The sequence below is a fragment of the Candoia aspera genome, chromosome 1, assembly GCF_035149785.1.
Source record: "Candoia aspera isolate rCanAsp1 chromosome 1, rCanAsp1.hap2, whole genome shotgun sequence".
Taxonomy (NCBI): domain Eukaryota; kingdom Metazoa; phylum Chordata; class Lepidosauria; order Squamata; family Boidae; genus Candoia; species Candoia aspera.
Genome location: NC_086153.1, coordinates 217,964,169 through 217,985,780, shown reverse-complemented (window position 1 = coordinate 217,985,780; position 21,612 = coordinate 217,964,169). Strand labels below are relative to the sequence as shown.

Here is a 21,612-nt window from a genome sequence, read left to right as displayed (position 1 = left end):
TGAAACACACAATAAGAGTGTTGGCTTACTTTTTTAAAAAAAATCTAAATTATCAGAGAAAATTTTTCTTAATACTTCTTTGGGACCTGGGCATCTCGGGGAAAGTTTGGAACAAAACCGAGTTTACAAGATAAATGTGCCCTCAAATCGAGCTTGATGCCTAGTGACTATATCCCTGTAGTTTCCTTGACAGCATTAGGAAATTGGTTTGCCACTGCCATCTTTTGGGATATTTTTTCAACTTCCCAACAGCACTGGCATTCTCCATCTAAATACAAACCATGTCTACCAATGCTTAGCTTCTGAGATGAACCATGGTCAGACGGGTACAGTAAATAGAGTGCAGGTAGGTGTAGTAGAGTGCAGATCTTGAAAAGCTAAGCAGAGTTGGATCTGGTTAGCATGTGGATGGGCGACTACTACTAATTGGGCTGTAGGCTGGAATGTTGAAGAAAACATTCTGGAAGAATGCAGTGGTGTATCACATCTGAACTGCTGCCAAGGAAACTTCATGGATGTGTACACAAAGTCACTAGGAGTTAAGCTTCTTAGGTGATTTTGCTTATTGCAAACAGACTGAATCTGTTTCCTTTCAGTATTGGCTGCCCCTGTTGCTCAGCAGACCACAACTTCCCATGGGATTTGATCAAGCATCACCAGGACTGGGGTGATTGGATAAAAGCACATATGTGTGTGATTTAGCAACTCAGATTCACCCATCTAGGGAGAGGCCTAATGTGAATAAAATATCCCAGAGAAAGGAGTGAAGAATCATAGGGGTGATATTTCAACACCAAAAGCTGAAGTCAGCACCAGCAGGTACTTGCTGACATTGGTCCCTCTCTCCTGCAACTGGCTTGGAAGAGAAGGAGCAGATGCAAGCTGGTGTCATAAGTAGAGATAATGAGGGCCTAGCAGGCACCCACCAGGTTGCATCTGGTCAAGATCCACTCCCCCCAAACCAAGGGAATTGTGTCTAACACCATTAAGCCATTTATTCATTAGTCCTTCACTGCATTTTACAGCACTATCCGGTAATAGTTATCCAACACAGCATTGAGGAGGACAGGCTTTATATTATCTCAGTAATGGTTGGTGAATGCTGAAAGATGTTAGCATTAGTGAGGAAATAGTCTTGAGAGAACATAACACACACACACCCCCACAGTACCTCTTCCCTCCATATTTTTGTGCCCAGTGAAATAGAGGAGCTTTCTGGGAGTAAAGTTGGAGAACAGAAGTCCCTGTGTATTGTCTGAAACACTGAGACTAAAAGGTGAAAGAACAGTTGGGCACTATTACAGCAGTGTCTCAGTTTGTCTCTGCCTTCATTTTGTGTTTCTAGTCGATCAGCAGAACAGGTTTGCAGCTAAGCTGTAGCTTTGCTAGGAACAAGCCTAGTAAATGCTGGAATCTAACCCAGGGTTTCTCAACCAGGGTTCGTTGGAACCCTAAGGTTCCATGAGAGGTCACTAGGGGTTCCCTGGGACATCATGATTTATTTAAAAAATTATTTCAGATTCGAGCAACTTTGCTTTAAAGAGGTAAGTTTCATTTTTATTTTTAGCTTAATAACACTGTTAATGCATATATACAGGCCTACACATGAAACGAATATAATAATTTTGTAACTTCTGGCTTATATTTGAGCCTGAATGTGCAGGGGCTCCAGAGGCCTGAAAATATTTCAAGAGTTCCTCCAGGGTCAAAAGGTTGAGAAAGGCTGCTCTAACCCCTCAAAGGAATGGAGTTCTTGAACATAAGTAGCCAATTGTGCTGGCACCAAAATGTAAGCAGGATAAGTCTCTGTTGTTCATTAACTGATGCTACTAAGAGCTTTGCACACCTTTATGGCTCCTCAGTGGCAGATTTCCTCTGACGCAAAGTATCTATTTGACTCCCTTTTTAGAAACTACTCCAGGGACCTCATATATAGACACATGTAAACACATAAGCTGATCACAAGAGCTGCATTTACCCAATATACTGAAAGGTGATTGATTAATTCGTGGTTCAGTGTGTCATGAGAACACAGTCTTTAGGTTAATATGATCTGTGTACGCAGCACTTGCAGGGTATGATCTAAGATGGCACCATGCTCAGCTGTAGAAACATTGTCATTGTCACTTTACTATGAGGGAAAACACTTGTTTAAAATAGCATGAATGTGATACACCTAATGACACACCTAATATGGCCTGATATGAGGTCATATCAAATTTCAGTGCCATTGCTTATAAGCAAGACTCAGATACCATTCCTCAGAGAATAAGATCTAAAACTCATCTGCTCACCACAAAGGTGGAATATCTTATATATCACCATATTCCATGGAACCATATTCCCTTTCATAAAGCAGGGGGCAGATCCTTCTGTACCAAATACAAAAGATTGTGATTTCTAGCAAAAAAAAAAAAGACTTGCTGAGAATCTCCAAGTTTGCACAGAAAAGATTAATTTATGCTTAAAAATGTATCTATTTTGACACCACAAGTCTCTTATTGAAGACAAAAGGCAAAACCCAATAGGTCTATAATTCAGCTTTCTTAAGACTTAGGGGAAAATTGTTCAATATATTCATTTTCAGCTGATTATTCATCAGAATTGTCCCTTACATAACCAATTTGTAAAAGATATACTGTAGGTATTCAAATATTCTCTCAGGGAAAAAAAAACTATGGGAACCAAATGTTCAGCAAAGACTTTGTTTAAACCACAGTTGGTTCAACTGTAGTTTGTTAAGTCACAAGTGGCTGAGTTCATACAATATATTAAGCTATAAACATAGTTACAAACTCAGTAGGTGGGTCTACATAATATAGTATGTCAAACCAAACCACAAATTTTGTTGTAGTTCAGCGCAGTCAAGCCAGAGCATTTAGAAGGAAATGGTTACTTTTTCTTTCCCAGCTTCTCTAGTCTCTTTTAGTAAGAAATCATCAGAAGTTGTTTTATCTGCTAAAAGGATTTGCTGTAGAGAAGAACTGCAGCACTATTTGTATGCTGTTGTTCCACAGTATATAAAAATAGATGGATAGGGAAAATCAATACAATCATTGTTATAAAATAATATAATCTCAAAATGCCACTATGTAGGAAGGGCCGATAAAGGATGTTTTGGATATGAGGAAGTTTCAACCTGCTATACGTGATAATAGAACAGTCACTTAGAAGTATTAAAAAACAAGCTTACAGCCTGATCCCAAGTTTACTCTTCTTTCTGTAACTGTAGTTACCTTGGGAACAATCCCAATATTCTTCTGTAGATAAAGACTTCTGAAATTCCCAACGTGTTTACATGGCAATGCCAGATAATTTGAAATGCAAAAAGAGGGGAGAAGGATGGACCTCAAATATATTCAATATAATAGGTTTATACTATTTGGTAGTCTGTGATATTTATTTGGGTGGACGCGTGTATATCAAAACACTAGAAAATTAACAATAGGCTGTACTGTATTTTACTGGCACCTTCTCAATCTATGTTTTCATCTTTCTTAGTGGTTGCTTTACCAAACTGTTTATTAACAGACACAAAGGGAAAAAAGTGACTGAGAGGTTGGCCTATTTGTTTAACTTATTCTATTCTCTGTTTCTTCCTCCATCTAACATTGACAGTGTATGATGTACTGAGAATCTACTCCAACCTGACCCGAGGATTCTGGGTAAAATCATTCACCTTGATCAAGCCGTCTGGCCCGATGCTGTACAGAAAACATGGAAAAATATGGCTTAGTGGTGCTCTTGCTTATGAAACAAACACTCTAAATGTTTCTGATATAAAGTTACTATATAGCAACATCCTTTTTTTTAATCTCTACTGTTTTGATTCCAGATTGTTTTAAAAATCGAGAACTATAATGAAGGCAACTTTAGCACTGATCAGTCCTGGGCAACCTCTAGCTCTTCTCTTCCCCTATTTTACCTTTAAATTATAACCATATGAACTTCATGATTTTGGGATGGAAACCATCTCCTCTCTGTTCCTCTCTCTCATAACTGTTCATGATTAAGAGATCCTAAAAGCCTGCCCATATTTTTTGTGCTAGAGATTTTGTAAATTTTCTTATGAACTAGCATGGCAATTTAGTGTCAGGACTGATTATATAACTACATTAAGCATAGGCCATCTAAGAATGTTTGACTCTTTGGCTGTAGGCAAGCAGTAGCAGATATCTCTCAATCATCTCCTAAATCGAGGCCAGTTCTGATACATCATTGTTCTTTAGAGAGCCAGATAAAAAACGTTACAATTTAAAAATAGTTTTAGAAAGCGTAATTACAGATTTCTTGCTCAAAGTGCAGATGACTGTTCATTCTAACTCTTGCTTACAGAATGGGATTTCTCCTCCCTGCCCCCTTTATTTTCGTTCCTTCTGTGCCCTCCACCCATTTGGGAGAAGTTCTTCAAACCCCTGGAGCAGGTCTAAAAGTCAGAGGGGAAGTTAATTGGACTAGCACCAGCTGTTCAACTAGGTGACAAGCATAGCTGAATGCATTAAATGAGAGGTAAAATAGCTCAATGCATTAAATGTGGGGTAAAAGAAATGCTCAGAGTTCCCCAAGTTATTGGAGTAACATTCAAAAGATGTATGTGCATGTCAGAAGAAGCAGTCTATACAATTATTTCCTATTTAAATAGAATAGGATTTCAAAAAGGGAAAGAGCCCATGTGTACATGCTTAACAATAACCCACACTCAACATGGACAGTTATTTTAAGTTCCTAAACCTCAGCAGAGAGCCAGTTTGGTGTAGTGGTTAAGGCACCAGGGAAGAAACCAGAAAACTGTGAATTCTAGTCCCGCCTTAGGCACAAAGCCAGCTGGGGGACTTTGAGCCAGTCCCTCTCTCTCAGCCCTGGGAAGCAGGCAAGGGCAAACCACTTCTGAAAAACCTTGCCAAGGCAACTGCAGGGACTGGTCCAGGCACTCACCAGGAGTCAAAAACTGACTCGAAGAACATCCCCTCAAGAAAACCCCAACCTCAGCACACAATTTTTAAGAAATAGCACTGAGTTTTTAGAGGGATGGTAAATCAGACTCAGATTTATCCAGCTGTGTAAAATTGGTGAATCTGCTTAATATTAGTCAACTAGATGTGTGAAGTTTTTATGTACAATCCTGTAAATGAATCTGCCATATAGCCTAGCTATATACTGCACACTTAAATTGGTTGGCTGCTATTGCTTAAACTAACTACATCTCTTGACATTTACTTTATATATCAGAGTTACTTACATCTCCTGTTCAATATAATTCAGCATTCGGCTGACATGAGAAGCAGAGATTTCTCCATCCACTTCAGCAATGTAAGTGTAGAGAAACTGGAAGGTACTGAAAGGGATACGAGCTGGACCAGTGTCATTCTCGTTAGATAAAACTTCACATATTATCTTCAGAGTTTTTGCAATAGTCTGTTGTCAAAAAGAGAAAGAATATGACATTTGGTATTAGTAACTGGGTAAGTAGTTGTCACATCTGTGACTCAACTCACTATTTTTTTAAAAAAAACCTGGGAATTAAACATTCTATGATAGGTTAGGCAGGGCCAGAATGGAGTCCACGATATGAAGGCCTTGGGCATTAGATATTTCTTTGGTGCTTTTCATTTGTTTGCTTTCTGTTTGGCCACACCCACCACAGTGAAATGGCAAGTACCTCCCCTTGCCTGCCCACCTTCCCCCACACCCCCAAGGCAGCCACAACAGGATCCAAACATACTAGTGAACAGAGTTAGGGATTCTGTAGTGGTTATCTAGCACACAGGATTATTGTGAGAATAAAGAAGAGTGTTGTGTAAACACAATGCAGGTACAAAAACAATTGGGAGAAGCTAATAGATACCATGATAGCAAGCTTAGGGATGCAGTTTAATTTTAAATATCTTTTTATTAATATATGAATCACACACACACAAACAGGTAGTCCTCATTTAGTGACTACAATTAAGATTGGCAACTCAGTCACTAAGTGGAAAATCATGTGATCGCAACTGTGGTTAAGATATGACTTCAGCTTTCCTTTTTCCCCACTCCCCCACCCTTTGCATTGATCACCCTGGCACTGGGATAATTAGCAAGAAGGGCATTAATGTTTGTATTTACATTGGAGAGGAAGGGATTACAAGAGAGTAAATGGGCACACAGTCGGGAATACACATCAAAAGGAATGCATTGGCACTGGCTGTTTGCCTAGAGCACTCAGGGTTGGGAGCTGCAAACTTGCTAGGCAAACAGCCAATGTATTCCCCACTGTGTGCCTGCTTACTCTCTCGTAATCCCTTCCTCTCCAATCTCTCTGCTCTGCAAGATGGAAAAAAGAAAAAAAATGGGTCAGGCACAGTGCCTTGATCTTGCCCAACTGCATAGAGCTTGACAGCTTGACACTTAGGTTTCCAATGGTCTAGATATACAGTGTGCTTAAAAGTTTGTAAACTCTTTTGAATTTTCAATATTTCTGGATAAATAGGACCTAAAATGAGATCTATTCTCCACACAAGTCCTAAAACTAGATAAAGAGAACCCAGTTAAACAAATGGGTAAAAAACATTATACTTGTCCATTTATTTATTGAGGAAAATGATCCAAAGCTACATATTTGTGTGTGCAAAAGTACGTGAACCTCTAGGATTATCAGTTCATTTGAAGGGGGAATTACAGTCAGATGTTTCAATCAATGGGATAATTGGGCGAGTTGAGGAGGTACTGCCTTATTTAAAGAACAGAATTCTAGGTATTCACTATCAAAGTCTGATGTTCACAACACAGATATGTGGAAGTGTGTCATGGCTCGAACAAAGGAGATTTCTGAGGACCTCTGAAAAACAGTTGTTGATGCTCAACAGGCTGGAAAAGGCTACAAAACTATTTCCAAAGGGTTTGGGTTCCATCAGTCCACCATCAGGCAGAATTGTGTACAAATGGAGGCACTTCAACAACATTGTTATCCTCCCCAGGAGTGGTCAACCAACCAAGATCACACCAAGAGCAAGGCATGTAATACTCTGGGGGGTCTCAAAGAACCCTGCCTAAGGAACTAAAGGCCTCTCTTGCACTGAAGATCAAGAGAAGGTGGGTCATGCAGCAAGACAATAACCCCAAACACGCAAGTTGTATGACCAAAGAATGGTTAAAGCAGAAGAAAGTTAATGTTTTAGAATGGCCAAGTCCGAGTCCTGACCTTAATCCTATAGAAATGTTGTGGGAGGACCTGAAGTGAGCAGTTCATGTGAGGAAGCCTACCAAGATCCCTGAGTTGAAGCTGTTCTGTATGGAGGAATGGGCTAGAATTCCTCCAAGCCAAAGTGCAGGACTGATCAACAGTTATTGGAAACATTTAGTTGCAGTTATTGCTGCCCAAGGAGAGGCACACCAGTTACTGAAAGCAAAGCTTCACATACTTTTGCAACACACAAATATGTAGCTTTGGGTCATTTTCCTCAATAAATAAGTGAGCAAGTATACAGGTAGTCCTTGACTTACAACCATTCATTTAATGATGGTCCAACATTACGAAGGCCTCGAAATGGGTGCTTTATGGCCTGTAAAGCACTTTTGAACATTGCAAAATGTTGCAACCCCCCCCACGACCACATGATTGCATTTCGGGTGCTTGGCAACCAGCTTGCATTTATGACCAGTTGCATCATCCTGTGGTCACATGATCGCATCAAAAAACGCCAATTGGGGAAGCTGGATTCACTTAACGACCACCATAAAATGGTCATAAAATCAGGTCCAGTCATGTGGTGACTCGACTTATGACCACAGTGATTTACAATGGAAATTCTGGTCCCAATTGTGATCATAAGTCAAGGACTACCTGTAATGTTTCCAACTCATTTGTTTAATTGTTTAATTGGGTTCTCTTTATCTAACTTTAGGATTTGTGTGGAAAGCAGATCATGTCTCAGGTCCTATTTATGCAGAAATATTGAAAATTCAAAAGGGTTGACAAACTTTTAAGCACCACTGTATATGCACATTACAGTGACTGACAACAACTAGTATCTCACCTTATATCTGTTCATCCACAAAACATCTCTATGACACCTAAGAATAAAGTCCTAGAAGAGGGTATGTATAACATACTGAAGGAGTGAGGAAAGCATCTGTTCTTAAATTCAGTTGCAGAACTACAGTAATACAGTTTTTGTGACTTTTTGAAACTTCACCAAATTCCAGGTTAAAGCTGATGATCTTAGCAGAAGGAGCTCTAAGCAACCTGACTAGCCACCAAATGAGACCTGATTTCTGAGAGTTTTACTTTTTTCAGACCAGATTATTCTCCTCTCGTGACACTTGATCAGAAGGAGTCTTGAAGCACCTTTTCTGACTAACAAATGTTATTAAAAGGCATAACCTTTCTTGACTAAAGCTTACTTCATCAGATGCATGGAGTGACAAAACCATGTAGAATTTAGATCAGGATAAGGTGAGGGGGAGATCCTTGTAATTTGTTTCACATGTCACATACATCTGCATGAGCGACCTGCCTTCCACTCCCTCCCCTCTCATCTTAATTTAAATCCTACATCTGTTTAGCCACTCCATGCATCCAATGCAGTGAGCTGTAGCTCACTAAAGTGAATGTCTTTTAATAAGACTTGTTGCTCAGAAAAGGTGCTACCAGGCTCCTTCCGATTTTTGGCTACTATAGACTAACAAGGCTCTCCTCCTACAGTGTCCTGACTATTGAGTAAATATAACATGCTGACTAATACTGGTGAACTGACTTCTGGGGGAAGCCATATGAAACAGTGAATATGTGCTGGTACTCACTATCCATGCTGCTAGCTTTTCAAAGCGATCTGAAATTGAACTTTGTATATATAAAAAAGCAGGCATTCCATAGTAGCCACAATCCTAGGTGGTAGACAAAAGTTGTGCTCAATTACACTAGTCAAAACATCTTTTTAATTTCCCACTATTTATACTTCTCTCTCTCTCTCTGTATGTATAAAATGATGTTTTTGTGGAATATGCCTTCAAGTTTGGAAGGTGCTAAAATAATGATCTGCTATTCTCTTAAACCAATGGAATTTTATGGCTTAAGTTGCAAAAGTCAACAGTTTTATCTTCAATCTAGGCAGCTTATGATCCATGCAAAACAGATTGCCAGCCAAATACAATAAATTTAGGATGAAATTTGAGCAGCTGCCAGAGAAGAGAGAGCCCTGGATGTCTCTCTGACCACCACTCAACCAAACAAAAAGATGAATGGTTGGGCAGAGTAGCTGTCCTGTTAGCAGAGCAGTCAATCAGTATCAGGGAAGAGTGTTTAGAAGCCTTCAAGATGTACGATTCCTTACACTATAAAGAGCAGACAAATTGAGTGAGGTGAAAGGTCCCCTGTGCAAGCACCGAGTCATGTCTGACCCTTTGGGGGGGCACCGCTTTTGTAACATTTTCTTGGCAGACTATAGCGGGGTGGTTTGCCATTGCCTTCCCCAGTCGTCATCTTCCCCAGCAAGCTGGATACTCATTTTACCGACCTCGGAAGGACAGAAGGCTGAGTCGACCTGAGCCGGCTACCTGAGAATCCAGCTTCTGCTGGGATCAAACCCGGGTTGTGGGGAGAGTTTCGGTTGCAATACTGCCGCCTACCATTCTGCGCCACACGAGGCTCTCTGCAGACAAATTACCTACAGAGAATTTAAATACTGAAAACATGCTAGAAATTAAAAGAAAACAACTAGAAAAATAAACTTACAACTCCAAGGGAGCTACAGGCCAGAGCTAAAAACTTGAGCCACTCAATTTCTTCAGTAAAACGTCCAACGTTCATGATACTGTCAAATAAATCTGGAGGGAGATTGAGCACCTTCCACATCTGGGCTAGTTCATCAACATGGATGATTAGCCTCCCACCCACCTGAAAAGAAATAACATCCATTATAAGTGAAGCAATTAAAGTGCAATTATATTGCAAGCATTTTTTAAGGTTTTAAGAAATGCATCTTAAGGATAGCAGAACTGAGATATAATTAAAGAAACTGGGATGTTTGTGTAACCATTGATCACTTTTGGAATTGTGCTAACTACTGTTTTGAAGCAAAGAATCGGACAAAAATATAATGAGCAAAATGAGGACTGTCTTCACATAATGTGCTAAATCATAATGTAGCTTATTTGTTTGTTCTAGGCTTAGCATCACTGACACCCAGACATGGAGGAGAGCCCACTCAGAATATGGTTCTGAATTGAAAATAAGTAGAGGGTTCAGTACTTTTCGTCCCAGTAAATGAAACTAATCAATTGAACTATTGTCTCAAAAGTTCTTTCAGTATTTGAGGTTGAGAACCAGGATTCCATGGAACCCCAGGGTTCCGTGAGAGGTCACTAGGGGTTCCTTGGGAGATCACAATTTAGTTAAAAAATTATTTCAGATTCAGGCAAGTTCACATTAAAAAGGTAAGTTTCATTCTTCATTTTTAGTTTAAGAACTCCGTTAATGCATATCTGCAGGCCTACACATGGAACAAATATAATAATTTTGTAACTTCTGGACTTTCTTTGAGCCTGAATGTGCAGGGGCTCCCTGAGGTTTGAAAAATATTTCAAGGGTTCTTCTAGGGTCAAAGATTGAGAAAGGCTGATCTGGACCCTCCCTTTTGCTGGGGCATGGATTTCAATGTATAAAAAACAAGAAAATATCTTGATATAAGATGCCGTGAGGAGATACATTGCAAATTTCCCTGTTCTGAATAGTGCCACATTCCCTCATAAGGAGCATGTATGCAGTATGGAAGCACTTTTGGATCGGCATATCTGTTAGTTTCCCAAAGATGTTTTCTTGGCAGACTATAGTGCGGTGGTTTGCCATTGCCTGCCCCAGTCGTCACCTTCCCCAGTAAGCTGGGTACTCATTTTACCGACCTCGGAAGGATGGAAGGCTGAGTCGACCTGAGCCGGCTACCCAAAAGAGAATCCAGCTTCTGCTGGGATTGAACTCGGGTCGTGGGGAGAATTTCGGTTGCAATACTGCCACCTACCACTCTGCATCACACGAGGCTATTTGTTTAATGGACTAATTGGATGGAAAAGGGGTCTGTTATTCTTGAACGTCCATTATATCCATTTGCATCAGGCTACACCATTTTTGTGATGATATCATTACGCAAGTGGTATAAATTGATGTAAATGATTTAAATAGCTGCAGATATAACATTAAAGTAAAATTAATGGCTTTATCTGGACTACTTTGGATGCAATATCCATTATTTCAGAGGAGGTGTCCAGATAGAAATGTTGTCTGTTTCATCTCAAATTCACTACATGGGTGTCCATTAGGTTTTATTGTACTTCTAACTTCTTATACAACGATTGCTGCTAGCATTGGTTGTATTAAATATAAAAATAAGAGTTACAAAAATTATATTGGCTACATGTTTTAAGCTTGACATTACCAGATCCTTTGCCTCATCTAGCAGTCTCTTTTTTCTTTATCATAAATATACGTTTGCAGCTTTTCTGAAAACTGATTCAAATGAATGCCAAACTGCTAATGAGTACAGATAACCAGGGAACTGGTCTTTTGTGTCTACCTATGTGATGCCCAGAGTTTTAGAATGCTGCCTTCCCACATTTCTTTCAGGTGGTAATGATCAAGCTCTCATGGTACGAGCTGATAACCCCTGTGGACTGTATATAAACTCAGTGAGTTCTCATATGTATTTCCTTTTTCAAAATTGGAACTTGCAAGAGGAATTGCTTTCCTATATACAAAAAGCTGCATAAGATGATACTATGAAGAACTATGGGAATCTTTTGAATAATATTTAAAAATATTAAACATTATTTAATCCTTTAGCAGTGCTCTTAGAACTTCTTGTACATCATGTGCCCCAAAAAGGCAAAGCACCTAATATTAGTCCAAAAGCAGGTCTGTCAAAGTCGTTTAAGAAAAAAAAAGGAAACAAAGCAATTGAATGCATGCGCATACAAACACTCAAACCTCTTATATTCTTGCCCCAAAATGGAAAGTAGATGTTTCTTACTCTCTGGTGTAAGACCTTCAAGAGCTCTGGAGTAAGCTCTGCATAGTTTGATACAGGCACTCTATCTGTTCGTTCTCTTACAGGAGGAGCTTCTCCACGGGCCATAGCATTAAAGTAACTAGACACAAAGACAAAACGGGTTTTCCCTTTATCAACAGCTCTTAACATAAATGTGACTGGGTCATTGGCTGATTAGTTGTTTAGAGAGTGTTTCTCAACCTTGGCAGCTTGAAGGTGTCTAGACTTCAACTCCCAGAATTCCCCAGCCAGCAAGGGTGGGGGCTTGCTGGATCCTGGGGGAAGGGTATTGCACAGGGCAGAGACTGCTATGGAAAAGGCAGGCTTTCTAGGTCCCTTACTTAGGTATTGTTGTAAACTAGATTTGATTTGATTGCTTTTGTCTTATCTCCCACCTTTAATTTCTTTTGCCTACTACTTGTTACTCTTTTTCTGTGTGTTGCATATCTCAAAAGGTAATGAAGTGAAAGGTGTATATCCATATTACAGTAAAAACTAATGGAAAGAACATTAGCAGAATTCAGGAAGATTTGTTTATCATTATCCTAATCTAAGTTGGTTTCTGTTCTTCAAAATCACAAAGAACTTCCAACTATGCTCTTACATCTGTTATTAGCTCAAATCTGAGAATTTATGTGTATTATTACTATATTATAATCAGGTTTAACCATATTCAGTTCTTCAAACTCTGTTCGCTTAGTGCAATGGTGGTTAGTACAGATCATACTCATAGGGCCTAGCCTGAACTCCTTACATTCATCGGAAAGTGTGAATGGGGTTCAACAAGCATAGAAACCTAGGTTCATAGGCTCATTACATGTGATGAAGGACAATGCTATGCAAGAGTCCCAATCCCATAGGGAAGTTTACATTCATATAGCCATATTCACATAAGAGCTCCATGCATGTTGACTGCATGGATGGGGATGGTGAGAAAGATTGGTCAGCAGCTCCACTCCCTCTTTTGTGCTTTCAGTGAAATGTATTGGAATATGTGAATATGGCTGTTAAGGCTGGACAAGTACGAGAGAATGCAGGATTACAACAGCAAGCCTTGTTCACCCTATGTAAACAAGGTGGACAGTGGACTGTACATTACAGGCAGTTCTCTGAGCTGGAATGTGAACTAACTATTTTGTTAACTATTTTGTTTAGTCATTGTTTTATTGGCTGGTTGCCAGTGTTGCCGTATTACTCGATAGTAATGTCTTTTTGGTGTGATAGTTAGAAGGTTGGTGATTACCTTCTCTGTCCCCAATTTTGGGGTGTGTGTGTGTTGTACGTAAATGGAAACTCTATGTGACTCTATATTCAAGGTGTTTTAAATAATATAAGTCACCTGGATTTTATCTTTATTGTATTTGGATGGTTTCTAGTGTTTTCACCCCAACCAGAGTTCTTTGTAATGTGGACTAGAGAACTTCTCCTACTGGTCTTTTTCTTGTAAATGCTATAATATGTGACGTGTGTGTGCATGTGCGAGAGAGAGAGAGAGAATAATTTCTAATCTGAAAAGGCAGGACAAATTAAAACAACATGCAAGATATTACAACCTATGCTTGAGTAACTTTTAAATAAGTATGATACTTGGAGTTAAGCAAACATATTTAGCAAAAACATTCAACTTACTCAGAAGACCATTGAATCAGGTCTGGAGGCTGAGTTCGAATAGCAGCTTTTGTAAACTGCTTCAGCAAATCTGGAAGCTCCGGAGGAATACATACTTGTTTGTCTGTCTGCGGCATAATTACTGTGCCTGTTAGGAAAGACAGCAATTTTGAAGCCTTGTTCATATAGAATGAGAAAGCTCAGCTATTAAGAAACCTACAGAGGGCAGAATCTTGATTGTGAGAGAGAATGCAGAAATCATGTGTATAATCTGCATAGGCTCAACTTATATCTTCAGTGACCCTTTGATGATTTAGGAGCAGCCAAGATCATTTCCATCTTAGGTATATACTTTCATGGAATATTGCTGTAATACAGAGTTGTTGGGGAACCCAAATATGCTCAAGGGACCCCTCATTTCTTGATTTTTTAATGCTATAGATTATACTCTTCGTCATTTAATTCATCAGAAGCAATTCTGGGTCAAACTACATATTACTCACAAATAGAACTGTATCCCTGAAAAAGTCAGGTTAGCAAAACGTGAACTACTACAGCTAGGTGTAAAGGAAGATAGACCTCTTCTGCCCTTAATTGCTACTCATGGAATACTACACTTGCTGAACCTCCCTCATGTACAAATATTACAAGTGAAGGAACTCTACACACCTGTTGGGGAATAAGCACTCTTAAACCCAAGCCTGTTTTATACAACCATTGCATATTCATGATTTACTCAATTTAATTCTCTAATTTTGCATGAGACACTGAATTGATCCCATGGGTTGGGTTTGACAACATGCTAAGTAAACTGTAATTGACTAGCCTGTAGTTCAGTGTTATGAGAACACAGTCAGTGAAGCTTACTAAGTAATATGGCTACCGTTACCGTGTTAAGTCTTTTTTATTTTATGAATTGATCAGTGAAATAAAGAATGGCTAACACAAAGACAGTAAACCTACAATGCAGAAAGTCTCATTGCATGTGTTCTCACAGCATACTGAACCACAAGCTAGTGAATCACGTACATGTGCTGTAGACAATTGTTCCCTTTAGGATTTGATGAACAGAGAGCAGAAATTCATGTATTTTGGACTTGTGAAGTAAGCAGGTGGAGAAGTTGTTAGACTTGGCAACATTGATAGGAGGAGGGAAAAAAATGATTAAGGTGGATGGACAGGGTCAAAGAACTTACAGGACTGTCCTTGGAAGAGCTACAACTTATTTACTGAAAACAGGATGAGATGGCAAGCATTTGTCCATGCAATCCCCAGAAGTTGCACCCAAGCTTCTGGCATCTAACTAATCATTGAAAATAAACCAAATCAATAAAAGGGAAACATTCTAATGTATGTGATATCCGTTCATTTTCCTGCTTGGTTTTAATTTCAGATAATTTTTTGCTCTCATAGTCACTCACTTAGATTTGAAACTTTGCATAACCTTTCTAATGTTCCATCTGTGAAATATCTCCTTTTGTCACACTTTAATCTCTCTCAAAGTATTTTAGATTAATCAGTATATAAAGGGCTATTAAAGTTCTTGTGGTTGTCAAAAAGAAAAATGGGGGGGGGTTGTTAATCTGGGTGGATAGAGTTGGCAGCAAGATGACAGTAGAAGATTCTACAAAACAGGAGGAAAATTTTTTTGAGATTTGCTGCAGCTGCCTAGATAGGACAGCTTTATGGAGAGGAATGTGGATCATAGGCAGGTATAGAGAAATGATTGTATGAATATATGAGAAAGTGCTTTCAGGTTTACTAAAAAGGAAAGGTATACAGTTATTCCCATCGCTAACTACTTCCCTGTTGAAGAAATGCTTTCTCCTCAGGCAACTGTACCTCTAACCCAGAAGACATAAAGCTTCTTGAATGGATCTTGGACTCTCCAGATGCTGAAATGTTGGGTAGTGAATTATCCCAATACTTGCTACAAGGAAGGATACTAATAGTTGGGTTTAAGGAGAAAAACAAGATCATGTTCTGCTTATATGTACAATGCAAAAGCCAGTTGCTACTTCCTTTCTATAGGAAACCTTGCCTACTTCCAGACATATGCTATGATTTGGTTTGTGATTGAGAAGACTGGAATCCACTGAATGGAATGATGGATTTGGATGGCTGCATGCAACAATCACCCAACCCTACAGCCATCCTAAAAGTAAGATGGAACTCAAGAAAATGAAGAAGACTGATGCAATATGGCTGAAATGATTTTTGCAAAAACATTTTTTTTCCAGTGCCTACTTAGTACGACCCATTTACCCTTGCCCCTTTGCACACACATATTTTGGTGGTTGCTCTATCCCATTCTCATCAACCCATCTTCCTTAGTCCTATCCACACTTTGGTGGCTGTTCCACCACCTCGGCATAGTTTCCCCAATGATAAATCCATCCTCAATCCCTGCCGTAGGCTTTGCATCCAACAGGCTCTTTTGCTGTCAGGGAAAAGCAATGCAGGTTAAGAATTCGGTCTGGGTGGCTGGTTCCTTTCTTTTCCTCAATTACCGGAGGCTGAGACGTCTCAGCCTCTTTGTGAAGAGTGCCCAGCTGCTGTTTTGGGACAGTCACACCAGTCTCAATCGGGATCTTCACGCAGCTCCCACTCACGATGGGCCCTTGCATTAAGTCAGGACTGGGCGTTTGTTTAACTGCAGCTCTAGGTATCCTAGCAACTGAGACTCTACCTCACAAAGGCACTGATTCTGTCAGCTGCTCTAGCAGCCAGTAAGGAGAAAGACTTTGAAAAGGTTGTGGAATTCTCAGCTGGAAGGGAGACCAGGATTCTGCCTGGGAGAGCAGGGCAGCCTGGAGGCCTGCTGTCAGCCTTACCAGGTGGACCAGACAGGAAACATGACCAGATGAGCTAATTCTACTTTATTGTAGGTTACATTAATGGAATCTTGCAAGTCTGAAAGTACAATTCTCCCCCATCTCCTTCATACCCCGAGAAATTAGGGAGGTCCTCTTCTGAGCCTCTTGCCCTGCCTGTTATCCAGCTGCAGGCTGTGCTGTCTCTTATCTGACCATTCCCTAGGCAGCATCTGTAGGCCCAGTCTCCCAAGGTCATTCCCACATACCACTAGATCTGGGTAGAGGACAGGTATTTTCTGAACATTCCAGAGCTTTTAATATGGCAAAGAGATCTGTGAGCCCAAGACTTTCTGTTGTGACCAGGGGGTCCCCCTGCTTTTAGCCCTGCTAAGGAAATCAGTTGGATGCATTCTGAGTGCCATCTAATGACCGTCTGGCATTTTTGGGTTCTGACTGAGAGAAGAGCTCAGGGGAAAGGCAGGGATCTAGCAAAGAGAACGAGGAGGAAGAATTCTGATGCAAAGGGAAACAAGGTCACTTTGATACAGAGGAGGAGAAGGCAGCATTATCACAGTATTCCTGAGGCTGCTGTGGCAGCCCAAGAGTTGCCCCAGAAGAGGTTGCAAAAATGGGCCAAGGAGAGAACTGTGGACAAGGCTACCTTTTGAAGGAGGAAGTGGGGTTTGGCTGATGGATGTTCCTGGTCAAGCTCATGGCCCTGATGAAATGTTACAAGCCTGCACATTCTTAAACTCAGAGTTTTCCATAGTCCTTGGGCAGGGGAGAAGCACTGGCAAACATTTGCAGAGGTGGTTGAAAATGATCCTAGAATGCCTAGTGTCTACAGCAGGTGTGTGCAATGTCCATTGGCTGAAGGGTTGCAGTGGGGTTTGGCTGGGGTCAGGACCTCAAGTACTGACGGGATTACAGGGTTCTGGGCTGAAAGGGGGAAATGATGCCTTGAAGTCTGCAAAACTGAAGCCCTTCAGTTTCCTCCTTAAACTCTACAACAGCATCCCACATATAAAAGAAGTGGGTAAACTTTTAGTTCCACCCACTGAGGGCCCAGAGAAAGGAAGTCTGGCAGGCTGCATTTTCTGGACCCTGAACAACAAGGAAATATGCTGGAGTGAACCTCCGCAGCCTAATATTTTGGAAACTAAAGAAGTCCATCACTAGTTCCAAAAGAAATCTGTAATGCAATAATATATTTGTTAAGCCTGTGACAAACTGCAGAGACTAACAGAAGTATGTATACCCACTAGAAAATAAGTTTCAAATACCCTTCCAATTACGTTCAAGTCACAAAAGCCAGCCATACCAATCTGGAAAATAAAGACAGCCTGCAGGAAAAAGTTTCTGTAAAGTACCATACAAGCTTCTCTAAATTAAAAGGCAGGATCTAGATGCCTAAGATAAATAACTACAACACAAGAAGGACTACTGGTCTGTATTGCTGGAAATATACGTGGAACACAGTTCAGGTGGTAGTACTAATTATATTTTAATATTGGGTAGAAGTGATTAGGAACCTACATTTAGTTTCAGTAGTTTGGTAATAAAGTTTGGTTTGTTATTATCCTATTAATCTGTGTGCATGTGTGTGTATTTTTGTTTAAGGTCCCCTATTTTGTTTATGGATCAGCTCAAAGTCTTAGTTGTTGGGAGAACACATTGTGTTCTGTTGGAAAGGAAGGTGGGACAAATGGATTACAAGAAAAATAAATGTAATTATCTATTCATAGTATACTGGCATAGATAGTTTGCTTCATAATTCTGTATGAGAGGAGGTATAATTTTTTCCAGGCCAAGAAGTAGTGCTAAACACTTAAAGCAAAGAACTTGCAAATGAACAGAAATCCTTTTAACACAACACTTAGGCTTACACTGCAAACCTGTCTGACAATTTTTTTAAAAAAAATCTAATAATAATTGTTACTTATATGTTTACTGCTTTATAATTTTGTTGTATGCTGCCCAGAGTCACTTTTTGATATATAAACTAAAGAATGTGGGCTAAAGTGGTTACAGAAATAAATGCACTGTAACTCGAAGAGAAACGGTTTGGCAAAGCACACTGAAATAATCCACTGTGGTGAACAGGTGAATAACATTTTTCATCTATTACAGGAATGGAATCTGAATGTTGTTTCAGGATTCACCCTCTTTTCACAGGGGAATTGTGGAATAAACTGACATAAAGAAAAACAGGTTTAGTAGAATCCATTTTGAGGATTACTGCAAAGAAAGCTGCAAAAGCCTCTTAACTATTGGGCCCTTAACACTCCACTACTAAATACAGATTATTTCATGTAAAATAATTTTTGTGCTTCATTCTCCAGATCCATTTGGTTTAATCTCTGACAGTGTAAAACTTAGGAGCAGAGGGTATAAGGGCAAGATACATATTTAGAAAAGGAGGGTTGGAGTACAAATTTAAAAGACATCTTAAGAACTGACATTTCCCCTTGCCCCCATTTTACAAGAGATAAATAGGTGGAAATTCAACATGTAGTTTGTCCTAACATTAATTTCTGTGCCAAGAAAAAGGTACTTGTGTGTGTGCGCAGCGGGCGGGGGGCTGGAAGGAAGAGAAAGCAGTTACTGAATACTTGGAAAATAATTGGTGGCATACAACAGACTTAAAAACAACTATAATCAGAGTGGCTGGGAGTCAGGTGGCAGAAGAAGAAGAGGAAGAGGAAGAAGTAATAGTAGTAGTTGTTGTTTCAGGGTAAACAGTATCATGCAAAGCACAGAAAAAGAGAGAGACCAGAAAGGCAAAAAAAAAAAAAGATACTGGTACTGATTCAAAGGATCCTTTGCCATTCAACATGACTTGGTCAGTTAAGGCTTTCACATAATATTGTGCTACATGCAGTATTCTCTGCTAACAGTACAGACACAGTGCTGGCCAGTGTAGATCCATTTTGGCCAACATGTGCAGCCAAAGCCCAGCTGTACCCCAAGCATGCTTGCCCTATTCTAATCAAGCTAAGATCTCCAATCTCAAGTCTACCTAACCAACCACTATGCTGTTGCCTATGTCCTACCAACTAGAAAATAATGTGCACTACACAGTACTGATACTCTGCATTTTATGGCTACACACTTGGAAATCATATGGCAGAAATATTTATCATGGAAGAAAATAAATACAAAGTAACTGAGTATCGCCTATGGCCACCAATTATTTCCTAGGCCCAGGTTGTTCTAGTTCCTGATAGACAAAGCCATTTGTGAAGGCTTTTGCTTCCAGGTTGTGCATGTTTTGGTCCTTAGGTGCTTTCCTTTTTAAAAGACATAACAAAACAATAGATACAGCTACAATCTATCCGCTTTATTTGGGATCAAATCAAAAGGAAGTGCTAATAAATTGACTTGAAGCACTCATGTTTGAAAAGAAGACCAGTCAGCTTTCTTGACCTGAGAGCCTGTCAAATATTAGTTTTTGACTTCCATAATCTCTAGTAAACTTGACTAGAGATTACAGGAACTGAAGTGAAGCACATCTGGAGGGCACCAGAGTGCAGTGAGTCTAAACCTGGTACTTGCCACAAGTACTTAGAATTACACTCATTGTAATGCTAGAGTTATTAAATGACTGGGTAAATCTAGTGATTCTTCTTACCCATATTGTCAGAACCATTTTATACAAGCTACAACAGGACTTGGCAAACTTTTTAGCATACCCCTGCACAGAGAACTTATCATGAATATAACCTTGAAGTTGAGCTTTATGTACTGAAACTTCAAATGGCATTCCTACAAGCGGATACAGGCAGTCCTCAACTTACGACTATAATTGGGACCTGAATTTTTATTGTAAGTTGTGGTCGTAAATTGAATCACCATGTTACCAGACCTGATTTTATTATCAGTTTTATGGTGGCCGTTAAGTGAATCCAGCTTCTCCAATGGGTGTTTTTGGCCAGAAAACAGCAAAAAAAGTCACAAAACGCAATCACCTGACCACAGGATGCTGCAACTGGACATAAATGCAAGCTGGTTGCCAAGTACCCCAAATGTGATCATGTGACCACTGGGGGTGATGTAATGTTTTGCAACACTTGGAAGTGCTTTACAGGCCATAAAGCACCCATTCCAAGGCCATCATAACTTCAGACCATCGTTAAATGAATGGTCATAAGTTGAGGACTATCTGTAATTGGAAAAAGCCAAGCAAAATACTATAGAATTATACCTTTTTTATAACTGTGAAAACCAAGCCTCACAAGATAATAAGCAAACAGTCTGATACCAAATTAGTCTGTTACCAAAAGAGACGGAAGTCTCATCAAAAAGGGGGTGATCTCAAGACTGTAACAACACATGCATGGGCAAAAAAGTAGAAGAATCTGAACCTTAATTTCACTATAAATAGGACTTGCATTTGATGCACAACAGCCTTTAGAACTCTTTCTTAATGTTTTCATTATCTTTTCTACAATAAATTGAACAAAGCATTTTATGTCCTTGGAAGTCTAATCTTGCAGTCTCTTCTCTAGCCAGTAGAGAGAAGTCTAACCACAACCCTCATTCTTCTTTGCTAAAACCTTAATCCAGGCCAGGGTAGAATTCTTTTTTTCCTCCATTTCCCTATTCATTCAGCCCCCCTGCCCCATTTTAGTTTTGGTTCAATTTTCAGCTTAATTTCCTGCCTCTTATACATAGCTTTCCCTGTCTTCACATTGCAAATCTCTCATACTGTAGACTTCCATACACATACTCACTAATATAATCGGTCACTTCCTACCTGCGAGTCCCCAACCTCCCAAAATTATTAATTGTGGGCCTTAGTTACTAAAACGTTTCTCACCCCTGCAATAAACCTTAAATCCTGATATATCAACCAATCAACTTAATATACAACATATTAAGCCACAGAGAAGCAAGCCACTTTTGCTTCAGTATGTGTTACTTTGCTTATTCAAAATATAGTAAAGCTGGTCATCCAGCACTGGGAGATTTCTAGCGTGCATTTGGCTGCACAGAACCCTCGATTTCTCTCCTAAAATCCTGCCCTGACAATACTAATACTTACGGGGATTGCAGTCCTCAGCAAGATGCAGTTGGACTTGCAAGAGTCACATTTGCTTTTTAGCAAGCTAGTGTTTTCCTCCTGTCTTGTATGAGCCCTGCTATGGTGAGATTGAAAAGTTCTAAAAAGA

General features: G+C 39.7%; 2 protein-coding genes across 2 annotated transcripts in view; both read right to left on the bottom strand.

Annotated features, from left to right (window-relative positions):
* The window catches only part of MYLK (myosin light chain kinase), a 392,661-nt gene that overhangs the window by 275,223 nt on the left and 95,826 nt on the right, over positions 1-21,612 (bottom strand). The window lies entirely within an intron of this gene.
* On the bottom strand, positions 3,638-13,765 carry LOC134489636 (ropporin-1). Its single transcript, XM_063292435.1, has 5 exons — positions 13,647-13,765; positions 12,000-12,117; positions 9,713-9,874; positions 5,240-5,415; positions 3,638-3,704 (listed from the first exon to the last, which is right to left on the bottom strand). The coding sequence occupies exons 1-5, from the start codon at positions 13,760-13,762 to the stop codon at positions 3,638-3,640; spliced, it is 639 nt and encodes a 212-aa protein (XP_063148505.1). The 5' UTR covers positions 13,763-13,765.

Bases quoted from the DNA above. Each gene is read 5' to 3' on its own strand.
- LOC134489636 (XM_063292435.1), bottom strand. From the start codon at position 13,762: ATGCCGCAGACAGACAAACAAGTATGTATTCCTCCGGAGCTTCCAGAT. The intron at 12,118-13,646 runs GTAAGTTGAATG...CTTTGTGTCTAG, and splicing joins CTGATTCAATGGTCTTCTGA to TTACTTTAATGCTATGGCCC. The intron at 5,416-9,712 runs GTAAGTTTATTT...TTTTGACAACAG, and splicing joins CCTGTAGCTCCCTTGGAGTT to ACTATTGCAAAAACTCTGAA.